Source organism: Salvelinus namaycush, chromosome 27 (assembly GCF_016432855.1).
Source record: "Salvelinus namaycush isolate Seneca chromosome 27, SaNama_1.0, whole genome shotgun sequence".
NCBI classification, from domain to species: Eukaryota; Metazoa; Chordata; class Actinopteri; order Salmoniformes; family Salmonidae; genus Salvelinus; species Salvelinus namaycush.
Genome location: NC_052333.1, coordinates 11,114,051 through 11,136,675, shown reverse-complemented (window position 1 = coordinate 11,136,675; position 22,625 = coordinate 11,114,051). Strand labels below are relative to the sequence as shown.

At 41.9% G+C, this 22,625-nt stretch overlaps 1 protein-coding gene across 1 annotated transcript in view; it reads right to left on the bottom strand.

Moving 5' to 3' along the window:
• LOC120022027 (cytoplasmic dynein 1 intermediate chain 1) overlaps positions 1 to 22,625 on the bottom strand; it is a 464,568-nt gene that overhangs the window by 48,605 nt on the left and 393,338 nt on the right. The window contains 1 exon segment of the mRNA XM_038965825.1: positions 2,067 to 2,213. Within this exon segment, the coding sequence (XP_038821753.1) occupies positions 2,067 to 2,213 (147 nt within the window).

Below are 22,625 nucleotides of genomic sequence, written 5' to 3'. Positions count from 1 at the left end.
TGACTGTGCCTTTAAACAGCTTGGAAAATTCCAGAAAATTATGTCATGGCTTTAGAAACTTCTGATAGGTTAATTGATGTAATTTGAGCTAATTGGAGGTGTACCTGTGGATGTATTTCAAGGCCTACCTTCAAACTCAGTGCCTCTTTGCTTGACATCATGGGAAAATCAAAAGAAATCAGCCAAGACTGCAGAAAAAAGAATAATTGTAGACCTCCAAAAGTCTGGTTCATCCTTGGGAGCAATTTCCAAATGCCTGAAGGTACCACGTTCATTTGTACAAACAATAGTACGCAAGTATAAACACTATGGGACAACGCAGCCGTCATACCGCTCAGGAAGGAGACGTGTTCTGTCTCCTTGAGATTAACGTACTTCGGTGCGAAAAGTGAAAATCAATCCCAGAACGACAGAAAAGGACCTTGTGAAGATGCTGGAGGAAACTGGTACAAAAGTATCTATATCCACAGTAAAACGAGTCCTATATCGACATAACCTGAAAGGCCGCTCAGCAAGGAAGAAGCCACTGCTCCAAAACCACCATAAAAAAGCCAGACTACGGTTTGCAACTGCACATGGGGACAAAGATCGTACTTTTTGGAGAAATGTCCTCTGGTCTGATGAAACAAAAATAGAACTGTTTGGCCATAATGACCATCGTTATGTTTGGAGGAAAAAGGGGGAGGCTTGCAAGCCGAAGAACACCATCCCAACCGTGAAGCACGGGGGAGGTAGCATCATGTTGTGGGTGTGCTTTGCTGCAGGAGGGACTTCACAAAATAGATGGCATTATGAGGATGGAAAATGATGTGGATATATTGAAGCAACATCTCAAGACATCAGTCAGGAAGTTAAAGCTTGGTCGCAAATGGATCTTCCAAATGGACAATAACCACAAGCATACTTCCAAAGTTGTGGAAAAATGTCTTAAGGACAACAAAGTCAAGGTATTGGAGTGGTCATCACAAAGCCCTGACCTCAATCCCATATAAAATTTGTGAGCAGAACTTAAAAAGCATGTGCGAGCAAGGAGGCCTACAAGCCTGACTCAGTTACACCAGCTCTGTCAGGAGGAAAGGGCCAAAATTCACCCAACTTATTGTGGGAAGCTTGTGGAAGGCTGCCTGAAACGTTTGACCTAAGTTAAACAATTTAAAGGCAATGCTACCAAATACTAATTGAGTGTATGTAAACTTCTGACCCACTGAGAATGTGATGAAGGAAATAAAATATGAAATAAATAATTCTCTCCACTATTATTCTGACATTTCACATTCTTAAAATAAAGTGGTGATCCTAACTGACCTAAAACAGGGAATTTTTACTAAATTAAATGTCAGGAATTGTGAAAAAACTGAGTTTAAATGTATTTGACTAAGGTGTATGTAAACTTCCGACTTCAACTGTAGGATATAGTATATAAGATATAGGATTGAATATAAGATACAGGAAATAGAATATAAGATATAGGATATAGTATATAAGATATAGGATATAGTATATAAGATATAGGATATAGTATATAAGATATAGGATATAGTATATAAGATATAGGGTATATTATATAAGATATAGGATATAGTACATAAGATATAGGATAAAGCACATAAGATATAGGATAAGATATAGGATATAGTATATACGATATAGGATATAGTATATAAGATATAGGGTATAGTATATAAGATATAGGGTATAGTATATAAGATATAGGATAAAGTACATAAGATATAGGATAAGATATAGGATTTAAGATACAGGATATAGGATATACAAGGGCATTATATTCTTCCTCTTATATGTTTTGAATGCCGTCTGAGGCCACAGATTGCAGGGTTGGGTTTCAGTGTGCTGCAGCTCCTGGAGAAGTGTATCTGTGTTACTGCTTTAAACTAAAGCAGTCGTATATGTTGAAACTAAACGGTGCATTTCTGTTACAGGGTGTCTCAGTGTTTCAGTGCACATGGAATCTTAGTGTGCATCCCAAGTGGCACCTATTCCCTATAGGGCTCTGGTCAAAACTATATAGGGAATAGGGTGCCATTGAGGATGCACTGTGGACTTACCGTGTGAGCTGCAGCTGAGAGGAGGGTTCTCTGTGCAGGGGTCCTGCGGTGGCTATGGTTTTTCCACAGAACTATCTGGCCAGAGTAGGTTCCCCCCACCACCAGGTTAGGATGGAACCGGAAAAAGCCCACCGACACCACTGAAGACTAGAGGAGAGAGGGAGAGAGAGAGGGTGGGTTAGAAGGAGAGAAAAAGAGGAAGACAGAGGGGGAAGTGAGAAAGAGAGATAGAAAGATAGAGAGGAGAGAGAGAATAAGAAAGATAGAAAGAGAGGAGAGAGAGAGAGATGGGGAAGAGAGAGAGAGAGGGATGGTGAAGAGAGAGAGGGGGGAGAGAGAAAGAAAATGGAGAGAGAGGGGGGAGAGAGAAAGGAGAGAGAGAGAGAGAGAGAAAGAGGGAGAGAGAGAAAAAGGACAGAGCGAAAGAAAAAGGAGAGCGGGGGGGTGAGAGCGAAAGAGGAGAGAGAGTGAAAGAGGGGAGAAAGAGAGAGAAGAGAGATGAGATGAGAGAGAGAAAGAGGAGAGAGAGAGAGGAAGGTGGGAAGAGAGCACAACAGTTGTTTTGAGTAAGGAGGGAAAGAGCGTGAGAGAGAAGTGGGGTAGCGAGGGAGGGGGGTAGGAGAGAGGGAGAGAGAGATGATGAGTTGACTGTACAGGGTCTACTGAGGAGAGGAGGGTGACGTAGGGGTAACAACAGAGACAATGTGGAGGATTGTGGCCCCAGACGTTTTATATTACAGCATCAAACCCTGCAGGAGCCAGCGGAGCGCAAAGTGTAGCCTCCATCATGACAAGCGTGGCCTTGAACCCCGTCTCTTTGACACTGTGTTTATTGAGTTCTGGTTCCTCTTCACTGAGCCTCACATATGGCTTCTTCCACAGTATCAGCATGCAGATTCTATAGTAGCCTCTACTCTACATGCGTATCCCCAAATGGCACCCTATTCCTTTATAGTGCCCTGGGCCCTGGTCAATAATAGTGCACTATTAATGAATAGGGTGCCATTTGGGACGCAACCCTTCTCTCCTATAACCAGTGATTAGTTGATCATGACTAGGGCCCTGAGTTTTACTGACCACAATGTGACCTGGTCAGTTAAAACTCTGGGCTCTAGTCCTAATCATAAAAGAATGGTACAGTGAGTACAGTACTGCTTTTCCAGAGCTGACACTATTTAACAATTCAATATCTACTCTTTCTGTGTTCACCCAAGTTACACTTGAACCAGAACTAAAGCATACACGGTTGGTCCACTGGCAGTACTTTCCCCTGTTTACACACTGAGAAGACCCCATTTGATCTGGTTCAACTGAAATAGGGGTGAAGTGTGGCGGCATTGTTTTCTTTTCTCTTTCGGATCTACTGTTTTATGAGTGAATAAAAGAAAGAGAAGAGAGACTCTCCCTCCCCGTCACTCCCTCTCCTCTCTCTCTCTCTCTCTCCTCTCTCTCACCACACCATGTGCAACTGCCAAGTCCTGTACCCAGAGTTCATTTTAAAGAGAACTGGAAAACAAACCAGAGAAAAAGAAAACACGCTTCTCTTTCTTTTCTCCATTTCTTTCTTTCTCTCCTTCTTTCCCTCTGAAGAAACCCGGCTTCCAGAACGGCTACAGAAGAGCCTCGGATGTGAAGTGGTTTTTCAAACAGAGACTCAAAATAAACTGTGCTTGAGTGGTAAAAATAAAGTATTGTGTTGGCCATCAGAAACCATCCCTGAGAAGTATATTTACCCACAGGGCCGGCTCTAGCCTTTTGGGGGCCCTAAGCGAGATTTGGAAATTGTTTTTAGTGACCTCCTCTTGATGGCGGAGAGAAACATTTACGTTTTGAAGTTTATTTCATGCAATTCTAGTCATTTTGCCATGGGGCAGAAATAAAAAATGTCAGTTTTAAAGCTAATTTCCTGCAATTCTACCCATTTTGCCATGGGGTGGAGAGAATTATATCTGAGTGAGAGTGACTAACAAAATCAATGGGGGCTCTCTGGAGGTCAGGGCCCCTGGGCCAGGTCGGTATTCGGCAATGATTACTCCAAGTTTAGATAACTGGCTAGACTATATTACCAATCTAAAAATTGTTAGCGGACATGGCTAATTGAGTGACTGCTGATGATAAAAATTGCTGATGCACAATCAAATTTGGAACTTGCACCTTGTGTATTCTACTATTCTATCTCTCAACATGAAGTTGAGACCACTTATGTCGCTTATGCCTGGAGCCGGCCCTGTTGACCCTAGGGGAACTGCTGGATTAAGGTTTAACTTCTTATGGCTTGGGGGCAGTATTTCAATGTCTGCATGAGAAGCGTGGATTTGGATAGAAAACACTCTAAAGTTTTCAAAACTGTTAAAATAATGTCTGTGAGTGTAACAGAACTGATATGGCAGGCGAAAACCTGAGGAAAATCCATCCAGGAAGTGGGATTTTCAATTGAATGCCTATAGAGTATCTAATGGGTTCGGACCCAGATTGCAGTTCCCATGGCTTCCACTAGATGTCAACAGTCCTTAGACATTGTTTCAGGCTTGTTTTCTGAAAAATTCTGAAGAATGAGACCTTTCTGTCAGTGGACTGTAGAATCATGCAGTGCTGGTTTGCGCGCGTGACCGTTTGCGCGCGTGACCGAGTGCGCGCCCTTCGTTGTTTTTCCTTTCTATTGAAGACGCTATTGTCCGGTTGAAATACTATCGATTATTTAGACAATTGACAACCTGAGGATTAATTATAAACATCGTTTGACATGTTTCGCCGAAATTTACCTGTACTATTAGGATGATTCGTCTGCATGTTTTAACCGCCTTTGAGCCAGTGGATTACTGAAAACGCGCCAACAAAACAGAGTTTTTTGGATATAAAGAGGGACTTTATCCAACAAAACAAACATTTATTGTGTAGCTGGGACTCTTGTGACTGCAACCATATGAAGATCTTCAAAGGTAAGTGATTAATTTTTCTGACTTTTGTAATTCCTTTACTTGGTTGTAAAATGTATGTATGCTTTTGTAAGCGGGGCGCTGTCCTCAGACAATCGCATGGTATGCTTTCGCCATAAAGCATTTTTGAAATCTGACAAAGCGGCTGGATTAACCAGAAGTTAATCTTTAAGCCGATGTATAACACTTGTATTTTTTATTCATGTTTATTATGACTATTTCTGTATTTTGAATTTGGCGCTCTGCAATTTCACCGGATGTTGTCGAGGTGGGTCGCTAGCGGAATGCCTGCGCCAGAAAGGTTAAACCCATTAACACACAATGTTCGATGGTCTGACCAAGAATATTTAGATATTTTGATTTGTGTGAGTTACCAAAGGTTTGAATGGGTAACTGGGTTTTCCTGTAAAAGTAGGTAGTGCTATAGAATGATATAAATATATAGCCTAAATATGAAATACATAAATGACTAGTGTGTATTATAAAGTCAGATACAATAGACTTTCATTTGTTGCATCCCTCAAAACCACCAGTAAAAAAACAACAACCAATTGATCAACTTCTTAATAAGATATAATTGTATTCTTGTTCACTAGCCTTGTGTACTGTAGGAAAGCCTAGAAGCGTGGCACGCAAGGAATAAGAAACGTCCCTTTTTCAGGACCCTGTCTGTCAAAGATAATTCGTAAAAATCCAAATAACTTCACAGATCTTCATTGTAAAAGGTTTAAACACTGTTTCCCATGCTTGTTCAATGAACCATAAACCATGAATGAACATGCACCTGTGGAATGGTCGTTAAGACACTAACAGCTTACAGACGGTAGGCAATTAAGGTCACAGTTATGAAAACTTAGGACACTAAGGAGGCCTTTCTAATGACTCTGAAAAACACCAAAAGAAAGATGCCCAGGGTCCCTGCTCATCTGCGTGAACGTGCCTTAGGCATGCTGCAAGGAGGCATAAGGACTGCAGATGTGGCCAGGGCAATAAATTGCAATGTCCGTACTGTGAGATGCCAAAGACAGCGCTACAGGGAGACAGGACAGACAGCTTATCGTCCTCGCAGTGGCAGACCACGTGTAACAACACCTGCACAGGATCGGTACATCCGAACATCACACCTGTGGGACAGGTACAGGATGGACTGAGGGCTTCTGGGCCTGTTGTAAGGCAGGTCATCACCAGACATCACCGGCAACAACGTCGCCTATGGGCACAAACCCACAATCGCTGGACCAGACAGGACTGGCAAAAAGTGCTCTTCACTGACGAGTCGCGGTTTTGTCTCACCCGGGGTGATGGTCGGATTCGCGTTTATCGTCGAAGGGATGAGCGTTACATCGAGGCCTGTACTCTGGAGCGGGATCAATTTGGAGGTGGAGGGTTCGTCATGGTCTGGGGCGGTGTGTCACAGCATCATCGGACTGAGCTTGTTTTAATTTTTTAATTTTTTACTAGGGGTGGATCAGCTTAATATTGCGGAAAGAATGTTGCTTCCAATGTAATTGTCTGCATCATTTCCAGTCCCCCATATTTTTTGGGTAAATAGTATATCCATAAACGCATGCGTATATATACACATATATACATACACATACCTATATAGACATACATACTTTTTTAAAGAATATACCTTTATTATTATTCCCCGCAAACCCTACCACCGATCCCCCAATTGAAGTAAACTAATAAACACTTCTGCTTTTACCTTCAATTTATACATTTTATACACATTTTACAGACACAGTCTACTTTACAATAGTTCTCTCTTGTTTGTTCTTAGTCCTTCCTCTATTTCTGATGTACATCCAATTTGATTTCTATTTGTAACTGTGCTATTTCACAAAAGTTCCGAACCTATATACATTTTACAGAACCTGTATGCTTTACATTGTTTATCTTGTTATTAGTCCCACCCTTCAGCTCCATTCAACCCCTCCCATCTATCTCTCAACATCATCCATTTCGGATTTCTATTTGCCATATATTTTTCAACTGTGCTGTGATGCTTCACAAAAGATTTGAACCTTCCTATTCTCATAGCTTTCACAGATTGTAAATTAAAAATATATTTTTTTGCTAAAATAATTATTATATTATTGATTGAATGACTATGGCTTTTCAAATCACCCAGTATTGCTATCTGTAGCGTTAGTTCTAGGCAAATGTTGCAATTCTTCAGCCATTCCTGGACCTGTGACCAAAAACGAGCTACATATGGACAATACCAAAATAAATGATCTAATGACTCTGCTTCCTCACAGCAGAATCTGCAGAGCTGGGAAGATTGTATCCCCCATATATATAACATTCTATTAGTTGCAAGAATTTTGTATAGTAATTTAAATTGAAAAATTAGAAGTTTTGAATCTGGCATTGTGCCATGGAATGGATACATGGAATGGGTACATCGAAAATCTCTTCCCAACTATTTTATATGGCACAGCTGTCAGTGTTTTGGTCCTTAAATGAAATTGGTAAATGTTTTTATTTATCACACTTTTCTTTAACCATTTATGTTCTTTAATACAGGGCCGACATACAAGTTCCTTACTTTTTTCCCCTTCTACTTGCCTCTTCCATTTTTGTGGTAATGCTGCAATTAATTGGTTGTAATTTTGGGTAGAGCAGACATTTCCATATGTCTGTGTTAGCTGCATGTGTGACATAACTCCACCAGTCCTATTTATGATATCATTCACTAAAATTATACCTTTTTTAAACATTTCTTTGATAAATACAGTTTTTTTATCAATTAGTATATTTGAATTTAACCACAATATTTGTTGTACTATTTGTTCCGTCCTTTCAGGTGGATTAAACTGAAATTGCAACCAACTTTCTAAGGCTTGTTTAAAAAATAAAGATATTTTGGAGATTATTTCCTTTTCAAACAACCGAAAGTGAGCAGGTGTAATCTGAATAAAGGGGAAAAGGCCCTTCTTTAACATAGGATGAGACATTCGTACCAATTGACTAGAGAACCAGTTTGGATTTAAGTATAACTTTTGTATGACTGATGCCTTTAGTGAGAGGTCTAATGCTTTAATATTTAATAATTTCTGCCCTCCGAATTCATATTCGTTATATAAATAGGCCCTTTTAATTGTATCTGGCTTGCCGTTCCAAATAAAATTGAATATTTTTTGTTCATATAATTTAAAAAGCAGGTCACTAGGTGTAGGCAAAACCATAAGCAAATAGGTAAACTGTGATACGACTAAAGAGTTAATCAGGGTGATTTTTCCACAAATAGACAGGTATTTTCCTTTCCATGGTAGCAAGATCTTATCTATTTTTGCTAACTTTCTATAAAAATGTATTGGAGTGAGATCATTTCTTTCTTTTGGGATTTGTATACCAAGTATGTCCACATCTCCGTCAGACCATTTAATTGGTAAACTACATGGTAATGTAAAATGTGCATTTTTTAGTGATCCAATACGTAATATGGTACATTTATCATAATTTGGTTTTAATCCAGAGAGGATAGCAAAAGTATCTAGATCCTATAAGAGGCCACGTGGAGAGACTCTAATTGTGGTTTTAAAAGAAAACATGAATCATCAGCGTACAATGACGCCTTAGTTTTTAAGCCATGGATTTCCAATCCCTTCATATTATTGTTTGATCTAATCTTAACAGCTAACATTTTGATGGCAATAATAAATAGATATGCCGATAGCGGACAACCTTGTTTTACTCCTCTAGATAGTTTAAAACTTTCTGAGATGTAGCCATTATTTACTATTTTACACCTAGGGTTACTATACATAACTTTAACCCATTTTATAAGAGATTCCCCAAAATTGAAATATTCTAGGCATTTATATATAAACTCCAGTCGTACTTTATCAAAAGCCTTTTCAAAATCAGCTATGAAAACCAGGCCTGGTGTCCCCGATATTTCATAGTGTTCTATTGTTTCCAGTACTTGTCTTATATTATCTCCAATGTATCGTCTATGTAAAAAACCTGTCCGATTAGGATGAATAATATCTGACAATACTTTTTTAATTCTATGCGCCAAGCATTTTGCTAGGATTTTGGCATCACAACACTGAAGTGTAAGAGGTCTTCAATTTTTTTAATGGACTGGATCTTTATATATACCACTTGGGTCCTGTTTCAGTAATAATGATATCAGACCTTCTTGTTGCGTGTCTGATAATCTACCATTTATATAGGAGTGGTTAAAAAAAGCTAATAATGATCCTTTGAGTATATCAAAAAAAGTTTTGTATACTTCCACTGGTATGCCATCCAGCCCTGGAGTTTTCCCATCCTTAAAGGCCCCAATTGCATCAAGCAGTTCCTCCTCTGTAATTTGGCCTTCACATGAGTCTTTCTGTACAGATGTTAATTTTACATTATTATTAGGAAGAAAATCCATACAATTAGTTTCAGTTAGTGGAGATGGAGGAGCCTGAAACGAAAACATATTCTTAAAGTACTTTACTTCCTCTTTCAAAATATAATTTGGTGAATCATGGGTGACTCCATCATTTGTAACAAGTTTTAATAAAAAAATTTGGGTAGCATTTCTATATTGAAGATTGAAAAAGAATTTGGTGCATTTTTCCCCATATTCCATCCAGTTCGCTTAATTTTTATAATATATTACACTGGATCTTTCTTGAATAAGTTCCCTCCATTTCTTTTTGTTTTTCCTCTAACTTATTCTGTGCCTCTATGGTACCATTTTTATTGCTATCTAACTGTACTGTTAGTCCTTCAATTTCCTTTGTTAATATGGACTCTTTTGATCTAAATTGCTTTTGTTTTATAGATGAGTACTGAATTGCATTTCCTTTAAAAGGCACATTTAAAAGTGTCCCATACAATAAGGGGATCTGCTGTACCTATGTTATGTCTGAAAAAGTCAGTTATAAATTCTTCTGTCCTAGTTCTAAACAATTTATCATCTAGTAGGCTTTGATTAAATTTCCAATATCCTCGCCCACGTGGAAATTCTGTAAGAGTAATATATATGCCAATTATGTGATGATCCTACCGCATTCTGTCCCCTATCAACACTTTTTAAACTTTTGGTGCCAGAGAGAATGGTATAAGAAAGTAGTCAAGACGACTAGCTTGATTAAGCCTCCGCCATGTATCTCTCACTAGGTCAGGGTATTTAAGTCTCCATATATCCACTAAATCCAATATATCCATGACATTCATGATTTCCTTAAGTGCCTGAGGGTGATAGTTTGTAGTGTGATTTCCTTTCCGGTCCATAGAGGTTTTAATACCGTATTAAAATCTCCCACCATAATAATAGAGTCTAGTGTTGCTTGTAGAGTTGATACATTCTTATATATATTTTCAAAGAAGCTTGGATCATCATTATTCGTACCGTATAGGTTAGTAAGCCATATCTGTTTATTGTCCAATAACATATTTAAAATAATCCATCTACCTTGAGGATCTGTTTGGACAATTTGCACATTTGGATCAAAACTATTGTTAATTAAAACCATCACCCCTTTTGAATTTCTTTGCCCATGGGAGAAATATATAGTTTGCCCCCCCCAATTCTTTTTCCACAAAACTTCATCTAAAACTGTTGAATGGGTTTCCTGTAAACAATAGATATTATATTCCGTCTCTTTTAGCCAGGTAAATACTGACCGTCTTTTCTTATTATCTGCTAGGCCATTACAATTGTAACTGGCTATACTTATTTCACAACTTACCATAATGAGACACAACTTTCAAATCTTTTTATCAAAATATATGTTTGTAAACGTACCATTAAAAAGTAACATGATGATTGAGTGTCTATATAGCTGTACCATGATATTTGCATTTCTACTAAGTAAACCTCCAATTGGTCCCAACTATTCCACCCGCTAAAAGCCCTCCTCATCCCGAGTTGGGTTGTCATCCCAATGCTCGGAAGACCACCCTCGACCCCCTGTATCCCATAGCCCATAACCGACTGGGATCCATCCTTTGAAAAGAGCACACAGTGCCATTTACCGAATTGAAGTAGATCAACTGCCAAATGCATTTCCATCGCCCTCACCTCGATTTGTATTATATATAGCTTTTACATTTACATTTAAGTCATTTAGCAGACGCTCTTATCCAGAGCGACTTACAAATTGGAAAGTTCATACATATTCATCCTGGTCCCCCCGTGGGAATAGCTGTGGATCATCCTCTATTGTCCCTAACCTCTTTTACTCCTTCGCAATAGTTGTGGGATACACACATACACCCACACACACTCAACCCTTACCCCCACACAACCATAAGCTCACTTACTCAACAATTGCACCAACCCAGAGCCCAACTCAAGATAGGTCTTGATTTACAAATGCACTTGCAGTTGCAGCTGCATGAGAAGGCCTGCAAGACCGCGCAAAAAATGGGCAAAAATTGAGAGATTTTATTTACCATTGTCACATCCTAGATGATGGAGGTCAAATGTACACCTTTTCCCTGAAACACCCACAATACAGTCACCCGTATTGACCATATTCCCAAGCATCTCCATCCAGTCCGATTTTGTGCCACCAGGGTCACAATAATATACCCCCTCTCTGAATGTCCGAGTGTGACCCCCTCCCCATGGGTTACTGCAGCTAGTGTTGCCAGCACTGCCACTGCCTGGGTGGGGGCACCCCACCGGAATCCCCACCGGCTAGGTACAAGGTTGTCAAGGTTCTCATTAGCAGCTTTGAGAATTTACTTGTGTAGTATGCTCTCCCTTTAGGGGGCTTTGGCTTTGCAGGACCAACCCTGCCAAGCAGGCTCAGAATCTTGAGGGGGCAGTGCTGCTCTTGGTCTCTGACCTAATTTTGGCTGCATACAGACCGCTTACAGCAGGCACATAAAACAGTTAGGGACTTCTCCTTAGTATCTGGGTCAGTCAGGTGGGTGTCTAGGGTATAGGGTCATGGACCGTACCATTAAAATAGGATCATAAATACATAATTAGATATCATTTATTTAAAACATGTAGTTCCCCATGATAGGACCATAATAAATCAAATGTATCATTTATTTTAAAACTGTTCCACCATGATAGGACAATAAATAAATAAGACGTATAATTCATTATAAAAGTATATCCATCATCTAAACAACATTGAAAGCCTTCTCATACCCCGGCTCACAGCAATACATTGGCTCTGGGATATGCAACCATTTAATTACTCACTCAACTTTCCAAACATAACAAATAAAATAAAAAATAAACACACACCACATCATCCACACATACTGTGCCTTCTGTTTACTTAGTTTTTATCTTCACTATGTTGAATTAGTGCTTGTGTGTTCAATTAGTTATATGTGAAGATATATAGAAAAGCTATATTTTTTATTGTATTGTTACAATCCATAACCGGGCTAGAATTGTGTTTATTTTCCTCATCTATGAGAACTTTGTAATTTTTAAAATAACCATGGAGTAGTCTTTGTGTCTCTGAACAACTGGTTATCAATATAAAGTTTATCAACGACGAGAGCTACTCGTTTCGCTTTTAATCTATTTTCTTTGAAAATTGGATACAGAACTTTGCGCCGTTCTGCAATTTCCTTCGGAAACTGATCATTCATGCCAATTTTGGTCCCAGCAAGTCTTTTACCCAGGCTTTTAACCATTATTTTATCTTTAAATGAAGCAAATTTGGCAACGATTGGGCGTTCATACCTTTGGCCTCTCTGTCCGAATCGGTGTACACGTTCAAGTTGGATTTTGTCGATAACTTCGCGTGGGATCTGAAGCGCTTTAAGGAGGAACTCTCTAACTACAGATTCAGGAACTTCCCCTTCTTTCTCCTGGATACCTGTAAGTACCAGATTCTCTCTCATTGATCTAGTTTGTATGTCCAGTAAGGCTTCCCTCAGAACGGTGTTCTCCTTTTTCACTTCATTCATTTCGGTTTCAATCTTATTGACTGTCCCTTTTAGCTTGTGTGTTTCCTTCTCCAATGTCGCACCTTTTTCATCACTCATCTCGAGGCTTGCCTTCAACTCTTTTATATCCTTACTAACTAATTCAAGTATACCCAGTTTGTCATTTATTGATTTTAACATATCGGTTTCGACCTTTACCATTCCCGGTGGTGAAAATATTAAATTGTCTGTGTCTGTAGAAGAGTCACGTTTCCGTTTTGAAATCGGTTCCCCCGTCTTACTCTCCGTCATGTTTGGGTGTTTCTTGTTTTCGTTATATTTGTTGATAAATGTCTCTAGTCTTAAGATTTGTTTTGTGTTATTATCCAGATTGAAGGTTATCACCCACCAGATTATGTAGTGCTAATATTTTAGTCTAACTTGCCGATATTGAATATTACGTTTTATCTTGAGGTGCTCTACATAACTTCGTTCAGTCCGCCATTACCTTTACGTCCGCCACATTTACGTCCTGAGAACCTCCCCCCAGCAGGACTCTGGACTGAGCTTGTTGTCATTGCAGGCAATCTCAACGCTGTGCGTTACAGGGAAGACATCCTCCTCTCTCATGTGGTACCCTTCCTGCCGGCTCATCCTGACATGACCCTCCAGCATGGCAATGCCACCAGCCATACTGCTCGTTCTGTGCGTGATTTCCTGAAAGACAGGAATGTCAGTGTTCTGCCATGGCCAGTGAAGAGCCCGGATCTCAATCCCATTGAGCACGTCTGGGAACTGTTGGATTGGAGGGTGAGGGCTAGCGCCATTCCCCCCCAGAAATGTCCGGGAACTTACAGGTGCCTTGGTGGAAGAGTGGGGTAACATCGTACAGCACCTGGCAAAGACCTGGCAAATCTGGTGCAGTCCATGAGGAGGAGATGCACTGCAGTACTTAAAACTTCTTATGGCTGGGGGCAGTATTGAGTAGCTTGGATGAATAAGGTGCCCAGAGTAAACTGCCTGCTACTCAGGCCCAGAAGCTAAGATATGCATACTATTAGCAGATTTGGATTGGCAACACTCTGAAGTTTCTAAAACTGTTTGAATGATGTCTGTGAGTATAACAGAACTCATATGGCAGGCAAAAACCTGAGAAGAAATCCAACCAGGAAGTGGGAAATCTTAGGTTTGCCTATCCAATATACAGTGTCTATGGGGTCATATTCCACTAGATGTCAACAGTCTTTAGAACATTGTTTGATGCTTCTACTGTGAAGGATGAGGGAATGAGAGCTGATTGAGTCAGGGGTCTGGCAGAGTGCCACGAGCTCACTCAGGAACGCCCCCGTGAGAGGTAGCGGAATTCTCCGGGTGAAACATTATTGAAGATTTATGTTAAAAACATCCTAAAGATTGATTCTATAGATCGTTTGACATGTTTCTACGAACTGTAATGGAATTTTTTTACTTTTCGTCTGGCCTGCGCGTCATGAATTTGGATTTTGGAACTAAATGCGTGAACAAAAAGGAGGTATTTGGACATAAATTATGGACTTTATCAAACAAAACAAACATTTATTGTGGAACTGGGATTCCTGGGAGTGCATTCTGATGAAGATCATCAAAGGTAAGTGAATATTTATAATCCTATTTCTGACTTCTGTTGACTCCACAACATGGCGGGTATCTGTATGGCTTGTTTTTTTGTCTGAGCGCCGTACTCAGATTATTGCATGTTGTGCTTTTTCCGTAATATTTTTTGGAAATCTGACACAGCGGTTGCATTAAGGAGATGTTTATCTAAAGTTCCATATAAAACACTTGTATCTTTTATCAATGTTTATTATGAGTATTTCTGTAAATTGATGTGGCTCTCTGCAAAATCCCCAGATGTTTTGGAGGCAAAACATTACTGAACATAACGCGCCAATGTAAACTAAGATTTCTGGATATAAATATGAACTTTATCGAACAAAACATACATGTATTGTGTAACATGAAGTCCTATGAGTGTCATCTGATGAAGATCATCAAAGGTTAGTGATTCATTTTATCTCTATTTCTGCTTTTTGTGACTCCTCTCTTTGGCTGGAAAAATGGCTGTGTTTTTCTGTGACTAGGTACTGACCTAACATAATCAGATGGTGTGCTTTCGTCGTAAAGCCTTTAAGTTTATCTTTAAAATTGTGTAAAATACTTGTATGTTTGAGGAATTTTAATTATGAGATTTCTGTTGTTATGATTTGGGGCCCGGCACTTTCACTGGCTATTGTCAAGATGATCCCGTTAACGGCCGTAAGAAGTTAATGCAGCTGGTGGCCACACCAGATACTGACTGTATCTGGTATCTGTATTTTGACCCCCTTTGTTCATGGACACATTATTCAATTTCTGTTAGTCACATGTCTGTGGAACTTGTTCAGTTTATATCTCAGTTGTTGAATCTTGTTATGTTCATACAAATATTAACACATTAAGTTTGCTGAAAATAAACGCAGTTGACAATGAGAGGACGTTTCTTTTTTTGCTGAGTTTATAATGCTGACTCTTTCATTCAACACTTATGACATATCTGCTCCCCCCCTCACACACATACAGATGAAGCACACTTATTTGAGTGAGAAGTTCTTCATCATCCATCTTAACCAAGTCTGTCTCCTCTCTTCTCTTTTGGCATTAAAAGGGCACTCTGCGATTGGTACATGTATTTTTGGACTGTAGTTCTGTTTTTGAATGAATCCCAGATTGCCCTCATCGGATCCTAAATGCTAACTTCGCTATGCTAGCCCTCGACAAGGCCCTTAAACCCCATCTCTGATGTAGATGTGCGTCTGTCATTTCAAATCAGAGCATCAGAGGCCCCGGGCCTGACCTTTGACCCTTTGGCTGTCTGTGGTCGGGCTTGCCGTCAGAGCCACGCTCCTCAGACAGGGCTGCTTTATTACGGGGCTAATGATAATGAACGCCCGGCCTGGTGGGGTCACCACAACAAGAGGGTCACCACTCCCCTACCAAGACATTCATCAGAGGACTAATGAAGGAGAGTAACCCAAAACCCCCAACGGAGCAGAGCAGAGCAGAGCAGAGCAGAGCAGAGCAGAGCAGAGCAGAGCAGAGCAGAGCAGAGCAGAGCAGAGCAGAGCAGAGCAGAGCAGAGCAGAGCAGAGCAGAGCAGAGCAGCTCTCTCTCTCTCTCTCTCTCTCTCTCTCTCTCTCTCTCTCTCTCTCTCTCTCTCTCTCTCTCTCTCTCTCTCTCTCTCTCTCTCTCTCTCTCTCTCTCTCTCTCTCTCTCTCTCTCTCTCTCTCTCTCTCTCTCTCTCTCTCTCTCTCTCTCTCTCTCTCTCTCTCTCTCTCTCTCTCTCTCTCTCTCTCTCTCTCTCTCTCTCTCTCTCTCTCTCTCTCTCTCTCTCTCTCTCTCTCTCTCTCTCTCTCTCTCTCTCTCTCTCTCTCTCTCTCTCCACTTAAGAGATTAATAAGTTGCTAAATGTTTATGAGTGTCTATCCCTCTGGAAAGGGATATTTGTTATACCATATACTTTGCTACAAAGAGACTTGAGATAAATAAATGGTGTTTTCCTCCATTTAAATGTGAATTGTGGTGAAATAGGAGAAACCTGGCTTTGACTAAGACAAGCAGGTTCACTGCTCATTAGAATGAGGTTGAGGTATAATACCACTATCCATCTCTTTGAGTCTCTGTAATAACCATGAAAATACTAACTTTAAATCTTCTATATTAGAAGTCATCAATTATTCTGTTCTATAAACATACATGTCTGGAAGATCCTCTGCTCGCAATATGACAGTATGTACTCTCTTTGCCAGAGTTATCATTGCTAATAAATCACTAAGCTTAATAGTAAGGACAGAAAAGGAGGATATCAAAAAGACTGGATATTCACTCCATATGTTCCGCAGACTTCTGACCCTATCAGGCGCTTCATCTAAAGTGGAGAAATCCTTTAGCTAAATTCAGAGTTCCCACTCTTTAAAGTTTAATCCGCACCCTATATTTCACCACTATCCTCGTCTGTAGGCCTACGGAATGAATTACTGACATTAGCACCGTTTGTCCCTACAGTGCAGTTTGCAGCGTCTGCCAGAAATGAGCATTATCCTTTATTCTTAAGTCGTATATCAACACGTGTGGTCCTGAATTACCCTGACTGTACTGTCTATCATTAGCTACTGAAGACTGCTTCTATTGTCCCCATAAAATAATTTATGACTTCTGCCCAGGGGGAATTGGTCGACACATTAAAGTATTTCCCCATTCAGATGTCATGTTGTGTTATTAACAGATAAGTTAATATAAGGCAGATTCAACGTCCCAAATTGCACCCTATTCCTTACATAGTGCACTACTTTTGACGAGAGCCACATGGTAGCCCTATGGAAGCCGAATGGACCCTGGACAAAAGTAGTGCACTATATAGGGAATAGGGTACCATTGGGATACAGCCAGTGATATTAGGGGCCAGATTCAATCTTTGTTTACACAACCACTGCCTGTGAACACACGTCTGACTGGAAGCATCTGTCTGTAAGGGGAATCTACTTGTTATTTTTACAGTACATATGCAAATTAATTTCACTGTAGGAAAAGAGCTACTGTATGTTTATATACACTAAGTATACACAACTTTAAGGACACCTGCTCTTTCCATGACAGACTGACCAGGTGAATCTAGGTGAAAGCTATGATCGCTTATTGGTGTCACTTTTTAAATCCACTTCAATCATTGTAGATGAAGGGGAGGATACAGGTTAAAGAATACTTTTTAAGCCTTCAGACATGTATTGTGTACGTGTGCCATTCAGAGGGTGAATTTAAGTGCCTTTGAATGGGGTACGGTAGTAGGCGCACCGTTTTGTATCAAGAACTGCAGTTCAATATTAGGAAGGTGTTTGTGTTCCTAATTGTTGGTATACTCATTGTACAACTGAATAAATCTTAAGATCTTAAGAATCTTAAGTCTCATGAGTACCTTTGAAACAAAGTGGATATTCCAGTAAATATAGGCACTTGCACCTGTCTGAAGGTTCCTATATAAAACCCATCTCGCACACTTCTCTGTGCAAAGTCTGTATTATGATCATACCTCAATAATATGACTTTCTTTCAACCAAATCAGACATTAATTTCCAAAGTTAAGTAGCTCCTCGACCATTTTTCCTCTTTCTCAAGGTCCGTTCAGCGTGAGTCCGTATCCTGCAAAGTCATCTGGCGGTAGCCCAGAACCGAACGGATGTTTAAACTGACAGCTCCCACTGAAAAACACCAGTGAAAGTCATTTTTCTGCATCGACTCTCAATTGAAACGCGATGGTAAAACTCAAGTCGAGGGCCCAGCACCTACAGAGAAAAAGGGGTTTTCCTTCCCCAAGCCAGCTGTTTAAATCATCTCAGAGAAGTGAAGTGCTTGTGACAGACCCTATTATATTAATGGGAAGTGTTCTGTACAGAATAATACACAAGGCTAACCCATGATGAGAGATGGCACGGAGCGAGGGATTATGGAGGAGAGAAACGAACACTCCCTCCTTTGTTGCCTCCCTCCTTACCGGAGGGAAAAATGCTCCTGGAGTTGGGGTCAGGGGAGGGAGGGAGTAGGAGGATAGATGACTGAGTAAGAGACAGTATATTCTCCTCTCGCTGCACCACCACACTCATCTGGTTTTCAGCAGGGCTTATGAGGACCAGATGGACTGAACCCTCTTCTCTTGGCATCCCTCGCTCCCTCGCTCTTTTTCTGCCTGTCTTTTTTACGACACCCCGCAGATTTTGTCACTCTGTGGTCTCTGGCACAGCCGATGTAATACCATATCTCTGTTTCATCAAATAAAGAAAAGGAGGCTCTGTGAATACAAGCAGCCTTTCTCTCCTTCTCTCCTCTCTGCCCTCGCTCCTTCTCTCTGCCCCCCTCCTTCACACTGCCCTCTCCTTCTCTCCTCTCTGCCCTCGCTCCTTCTCTCTGCCCCCCTCCTTCACACTGCCCTCTCCTTCTCTCCTCTCTGCCCTCGCTCCTTCTCTCTGCCCCCCTCCTTCACACTGCCCTCTCCTTCTCTCCTCTCTGCCCTCGCTCCTTCTCTCTGCCCCCCTCCTTCACACTGCCCTCTCCTTCTCTCCTCTCTGCCCTCGCTCCTTCTCTCTGCCCCCCTCCTTCTCTCCTCTCTGCCCTCGCTCCTTCTCTCTGCCCCCCTCCTTCACACTGCCCTCTCTTTCTCTCCTTCTCTCTGCCCTCGCTCCTTCTCTCTGCCCCCCTCCTTCACACTGCCCTCTCTTTCTCTCCTTCTCTCTGCCCTCGCTCCTTCTCTCTGCCCTCGCTCCTTCTCTCTGCCCTCGCTCCTTCTCTCTGCCCTCGCTCCTTCTCTCTGCCCTCGCTCCTTCTCTCTGCCCTCGCTCCTTCTCTCTGCCCTCGCTCCTTCACACTGCCCTCTCTTTCTCTCCTTCTCTCTGCCCTCGCTCCTTCTCTCCTTCTCTCTGCCCTCGCTCCTTCTCTCTGCCCCCCTCCTTCACACTGCCCTCTCTTTCTCTCCTTCTCTCCTTCTCTCTGCCCCCTCTCTCTCTGCCCTCTCGCTCTACTTTTCTCCTTCTCTCTGCCCCCTCTCTCTCTGCCCTCTCCCCCTGCCCTCTCCTTCTCTCTGCACCCTCTCTCTCTGCCCTCTCCCCCTGCCCTCTCCTTCTCTCTGCCCTCTCCTTCTCTCTGCCCTCTCCTTCTCTCTGCCCTCTCCTTCTCTCTGCCCTCTCCTTCTCTCTGCCCTCTCCTTCTCTCTGCCCTCTCCCCCTCTCTGCCCTCTCCCCCTGCCCTCTCCCCCTGCCCTCTCCTTCTCTCTGCACCCTCTCTCTCTGCCCTCTCCCCCTGCCCTCTCCTTCTCTCTGCCCTCTCCTTCTCTCTGCCCTCTCCCCCTGCCCTCTCCTTCTCTCTGCCCTCTCTTTATTTCCTTTTCATCTCTGTTTCTCTTTCTTCTTCCCTCTCTTCAGTGTTTGTGACCTTAGTCATACCGACATAGGAGAAGTAGCGCAAACTTATATTAAAATATCTCAAATAAAACAGATTATTCAGGTGTGAATTAGCTTTATGAGCAAATGCAACTCCATCCACCACTATAATTTGGAGTGGGAATCTCTCTCTCTCTCTCTCTCTCTCTTGCAGAGGGAGCAGGTCACGGCGAGTCATTGTGTTTAAAGAAAACCTCGAGATATTAATAAAAATATGGCAGAGTGGGATGGGAGCTGACAGTGTCAGCGGGGGTGCCGGCGGGCTGAGGGGTGAGGGTGAGGTTTTCAGGGTGTGCCATTGATGTGGCGTGACCCAGCCCACTTGAGAGGGTCCTGTGATGTTACCGGAGTGCCGGGGGTTTGGGGCGATGACGGGTCAACCGACAGGGCTGTAAAGAGAGGAGCAGCACATTAACCTCCTCACATTAATCCCGCCAAGATGACGTGCCTGAGGGGTCATTTTAAATCCATGGGGGGGCACAACTAGTATTGCTTTAGAGCCCTGATAACACAACGTAGATTGCTCTGTTCACACTGTCATACCGGACACCCTGCCGTACCAGGCGGCGTCCGGGCGAGGGGGGGGGGGGCTGATTACACAATGTAGGTTGGTCCTACTACTGTTCAAATGTACCTAAATGTATCTGAAATGTATCTGAAATGTAGCTGTACCTGTACACATCAACCACCGTCTCTTTATGTAATAACACCCCATTTTGACATGTGTATCTGAAATGCAGCCGTAGCTACGTAAGCCTACACATCATTTGTGCCTACCAGCACGCACAGATCAGCTGACAGGATGAGCACCACCACTAGCTTATCAGAGATTCTTACAGGCTTCATAGATTAAACTTCAATCAATAGGAAAAAAATAAAACGTAACCCTAATTCTAACCTTAATTCTAAACCCCCTAGAAATAGCATTTGACCTTATGGGGACCAACAAAATGTCCCCAGTCGGGGATTTCTAGTCCCCACAAGTATAGTTAAACACGTCCACACACACACACACACACACACTATAGCAAGAGAACAGGGAGGGGGTGAAAAAGTATGCTGTGTAATTTTCTTAGTATTCACATTACCTTTACAGTAGCCTATCACACAACGATTGTGTAATACAAATCAATCATAACAGAGTGAAAGTTTGCCTACTTTTTTTTTGTAGGCTACACATGCTATTGGTCCTACAATACAAACATGTAGGCCTATCTGAAATACAGCCATATACACAACAACTGTTGTTTTTCACACAAGAAAGCACATGATGTTGAAGAGAAGCCCCACGAAGACTGGTAGCCTGATATGCGCTCATTAAAACAGCACACATCGTAACCATCGATTCAGAACCATGGACAGAAGGCTACTGCCAGTCAGGGAGATGAAAGGATAACTTTAGATGCACCGCCAGTTTCAGCATCACCTCAGAGCACAAACAATATGCTACGTTGGTCATCGTCCCTATACCCGTCAAATAACGTAAAACTGTATATCTACGGTGCAGTTGGAAAGTATTCAGACCCCTTGAGTTTTTCCACATTTTGTTACGTTACAGCCTTATTCTAAAATGTATTCAATTACTTTTTTTCCTCAATCTACACACAATACCCCATAATGACAAAGAAAAAACAGGTTTAGAATTTTTTGCAAATTTATTACAAATAAAAAGCAGAAATACATTATTTACATAAGTATTCTGAACCTTTGCTATAAGACTTGAAATTGAGCTCAGGTGCATCCTGTTTCCATTCATCATATTTGAGATGTTTCTACAACTTGAATGGAGTCCACCTATGGTAAAATCAATTGATTGGACATGATTTGGAAAGGCACACACCTGTCTATATAAGGTCCCACAGCTGACAGTGCATTTCAGAGACAAAACCAAGCCTGTTGAGGCACAGATTTGGGGAAGGGTACCAAACTATTTTTGAAGCATTGAAGCTTCCCAAGAACACAGTGGTTTTCATCATTCTTAAATGGAAGAAGTTTGGAACCATCAAGACTCTTCCTAGAGCTGGCCGCCTGGCCAAACTGAGCAATCGGGGGAGAAGGGACTTGGTAAGGGAGGTGAACCCGATGGTCACTCTGACAGAGCTCCAGAGTTCCTCTGTGGAGATGGGAGAACCTTCCAGAAGGACAACCATCTCTGCAGCACCACCAATCAGGCCTTTATGGTAGAGTGGCCAGATGGAAGCCACTCCTCAGTAAAATGACAGCCCATTTGGAGTTTGCCAAAAGGCACCTAAAGGACTCTCAGACCATGAGAAACAAGATTATCTGGTCTGATGAAACCAAGATTGAACTCTTTGGCCTGAATGCCACGCATCACGTCCGGAGGAAACCTGACACCATCCCTACGGTGAAGCAGGGTGGTGGCAGCGTCATGCTGTGGGGATGTTTTTCGACGGCAGGGACTGGGAGACTAGTCAGGATCGAGGGAAAGATGAACGGAGCAAAGTAGAGAGAGATCCTTGATGAAAACCTGCTTTAGAGCACTCAGGACCTCAGACTTGGACCTCAGACTAACACCATAGTACTCTCCAAACTCGTCATCAAGCTCGAGACCCTGGGTCTCGACCCCGCCCTGTGCAACTGGGTCCTGGACTTCCTGACGGGCCGCCCCCAGGTGGTGAGGGTAGGTAACAACATCTCCACCCCGCTGATCCTCAACACTGGGGCCCCACAAGGGTGCGTTCTGAGCCCTCTCCTGTACTCCCTGTTCACCCACGACTGCGTGGCCATGCACGCCTCCAACTCAATCA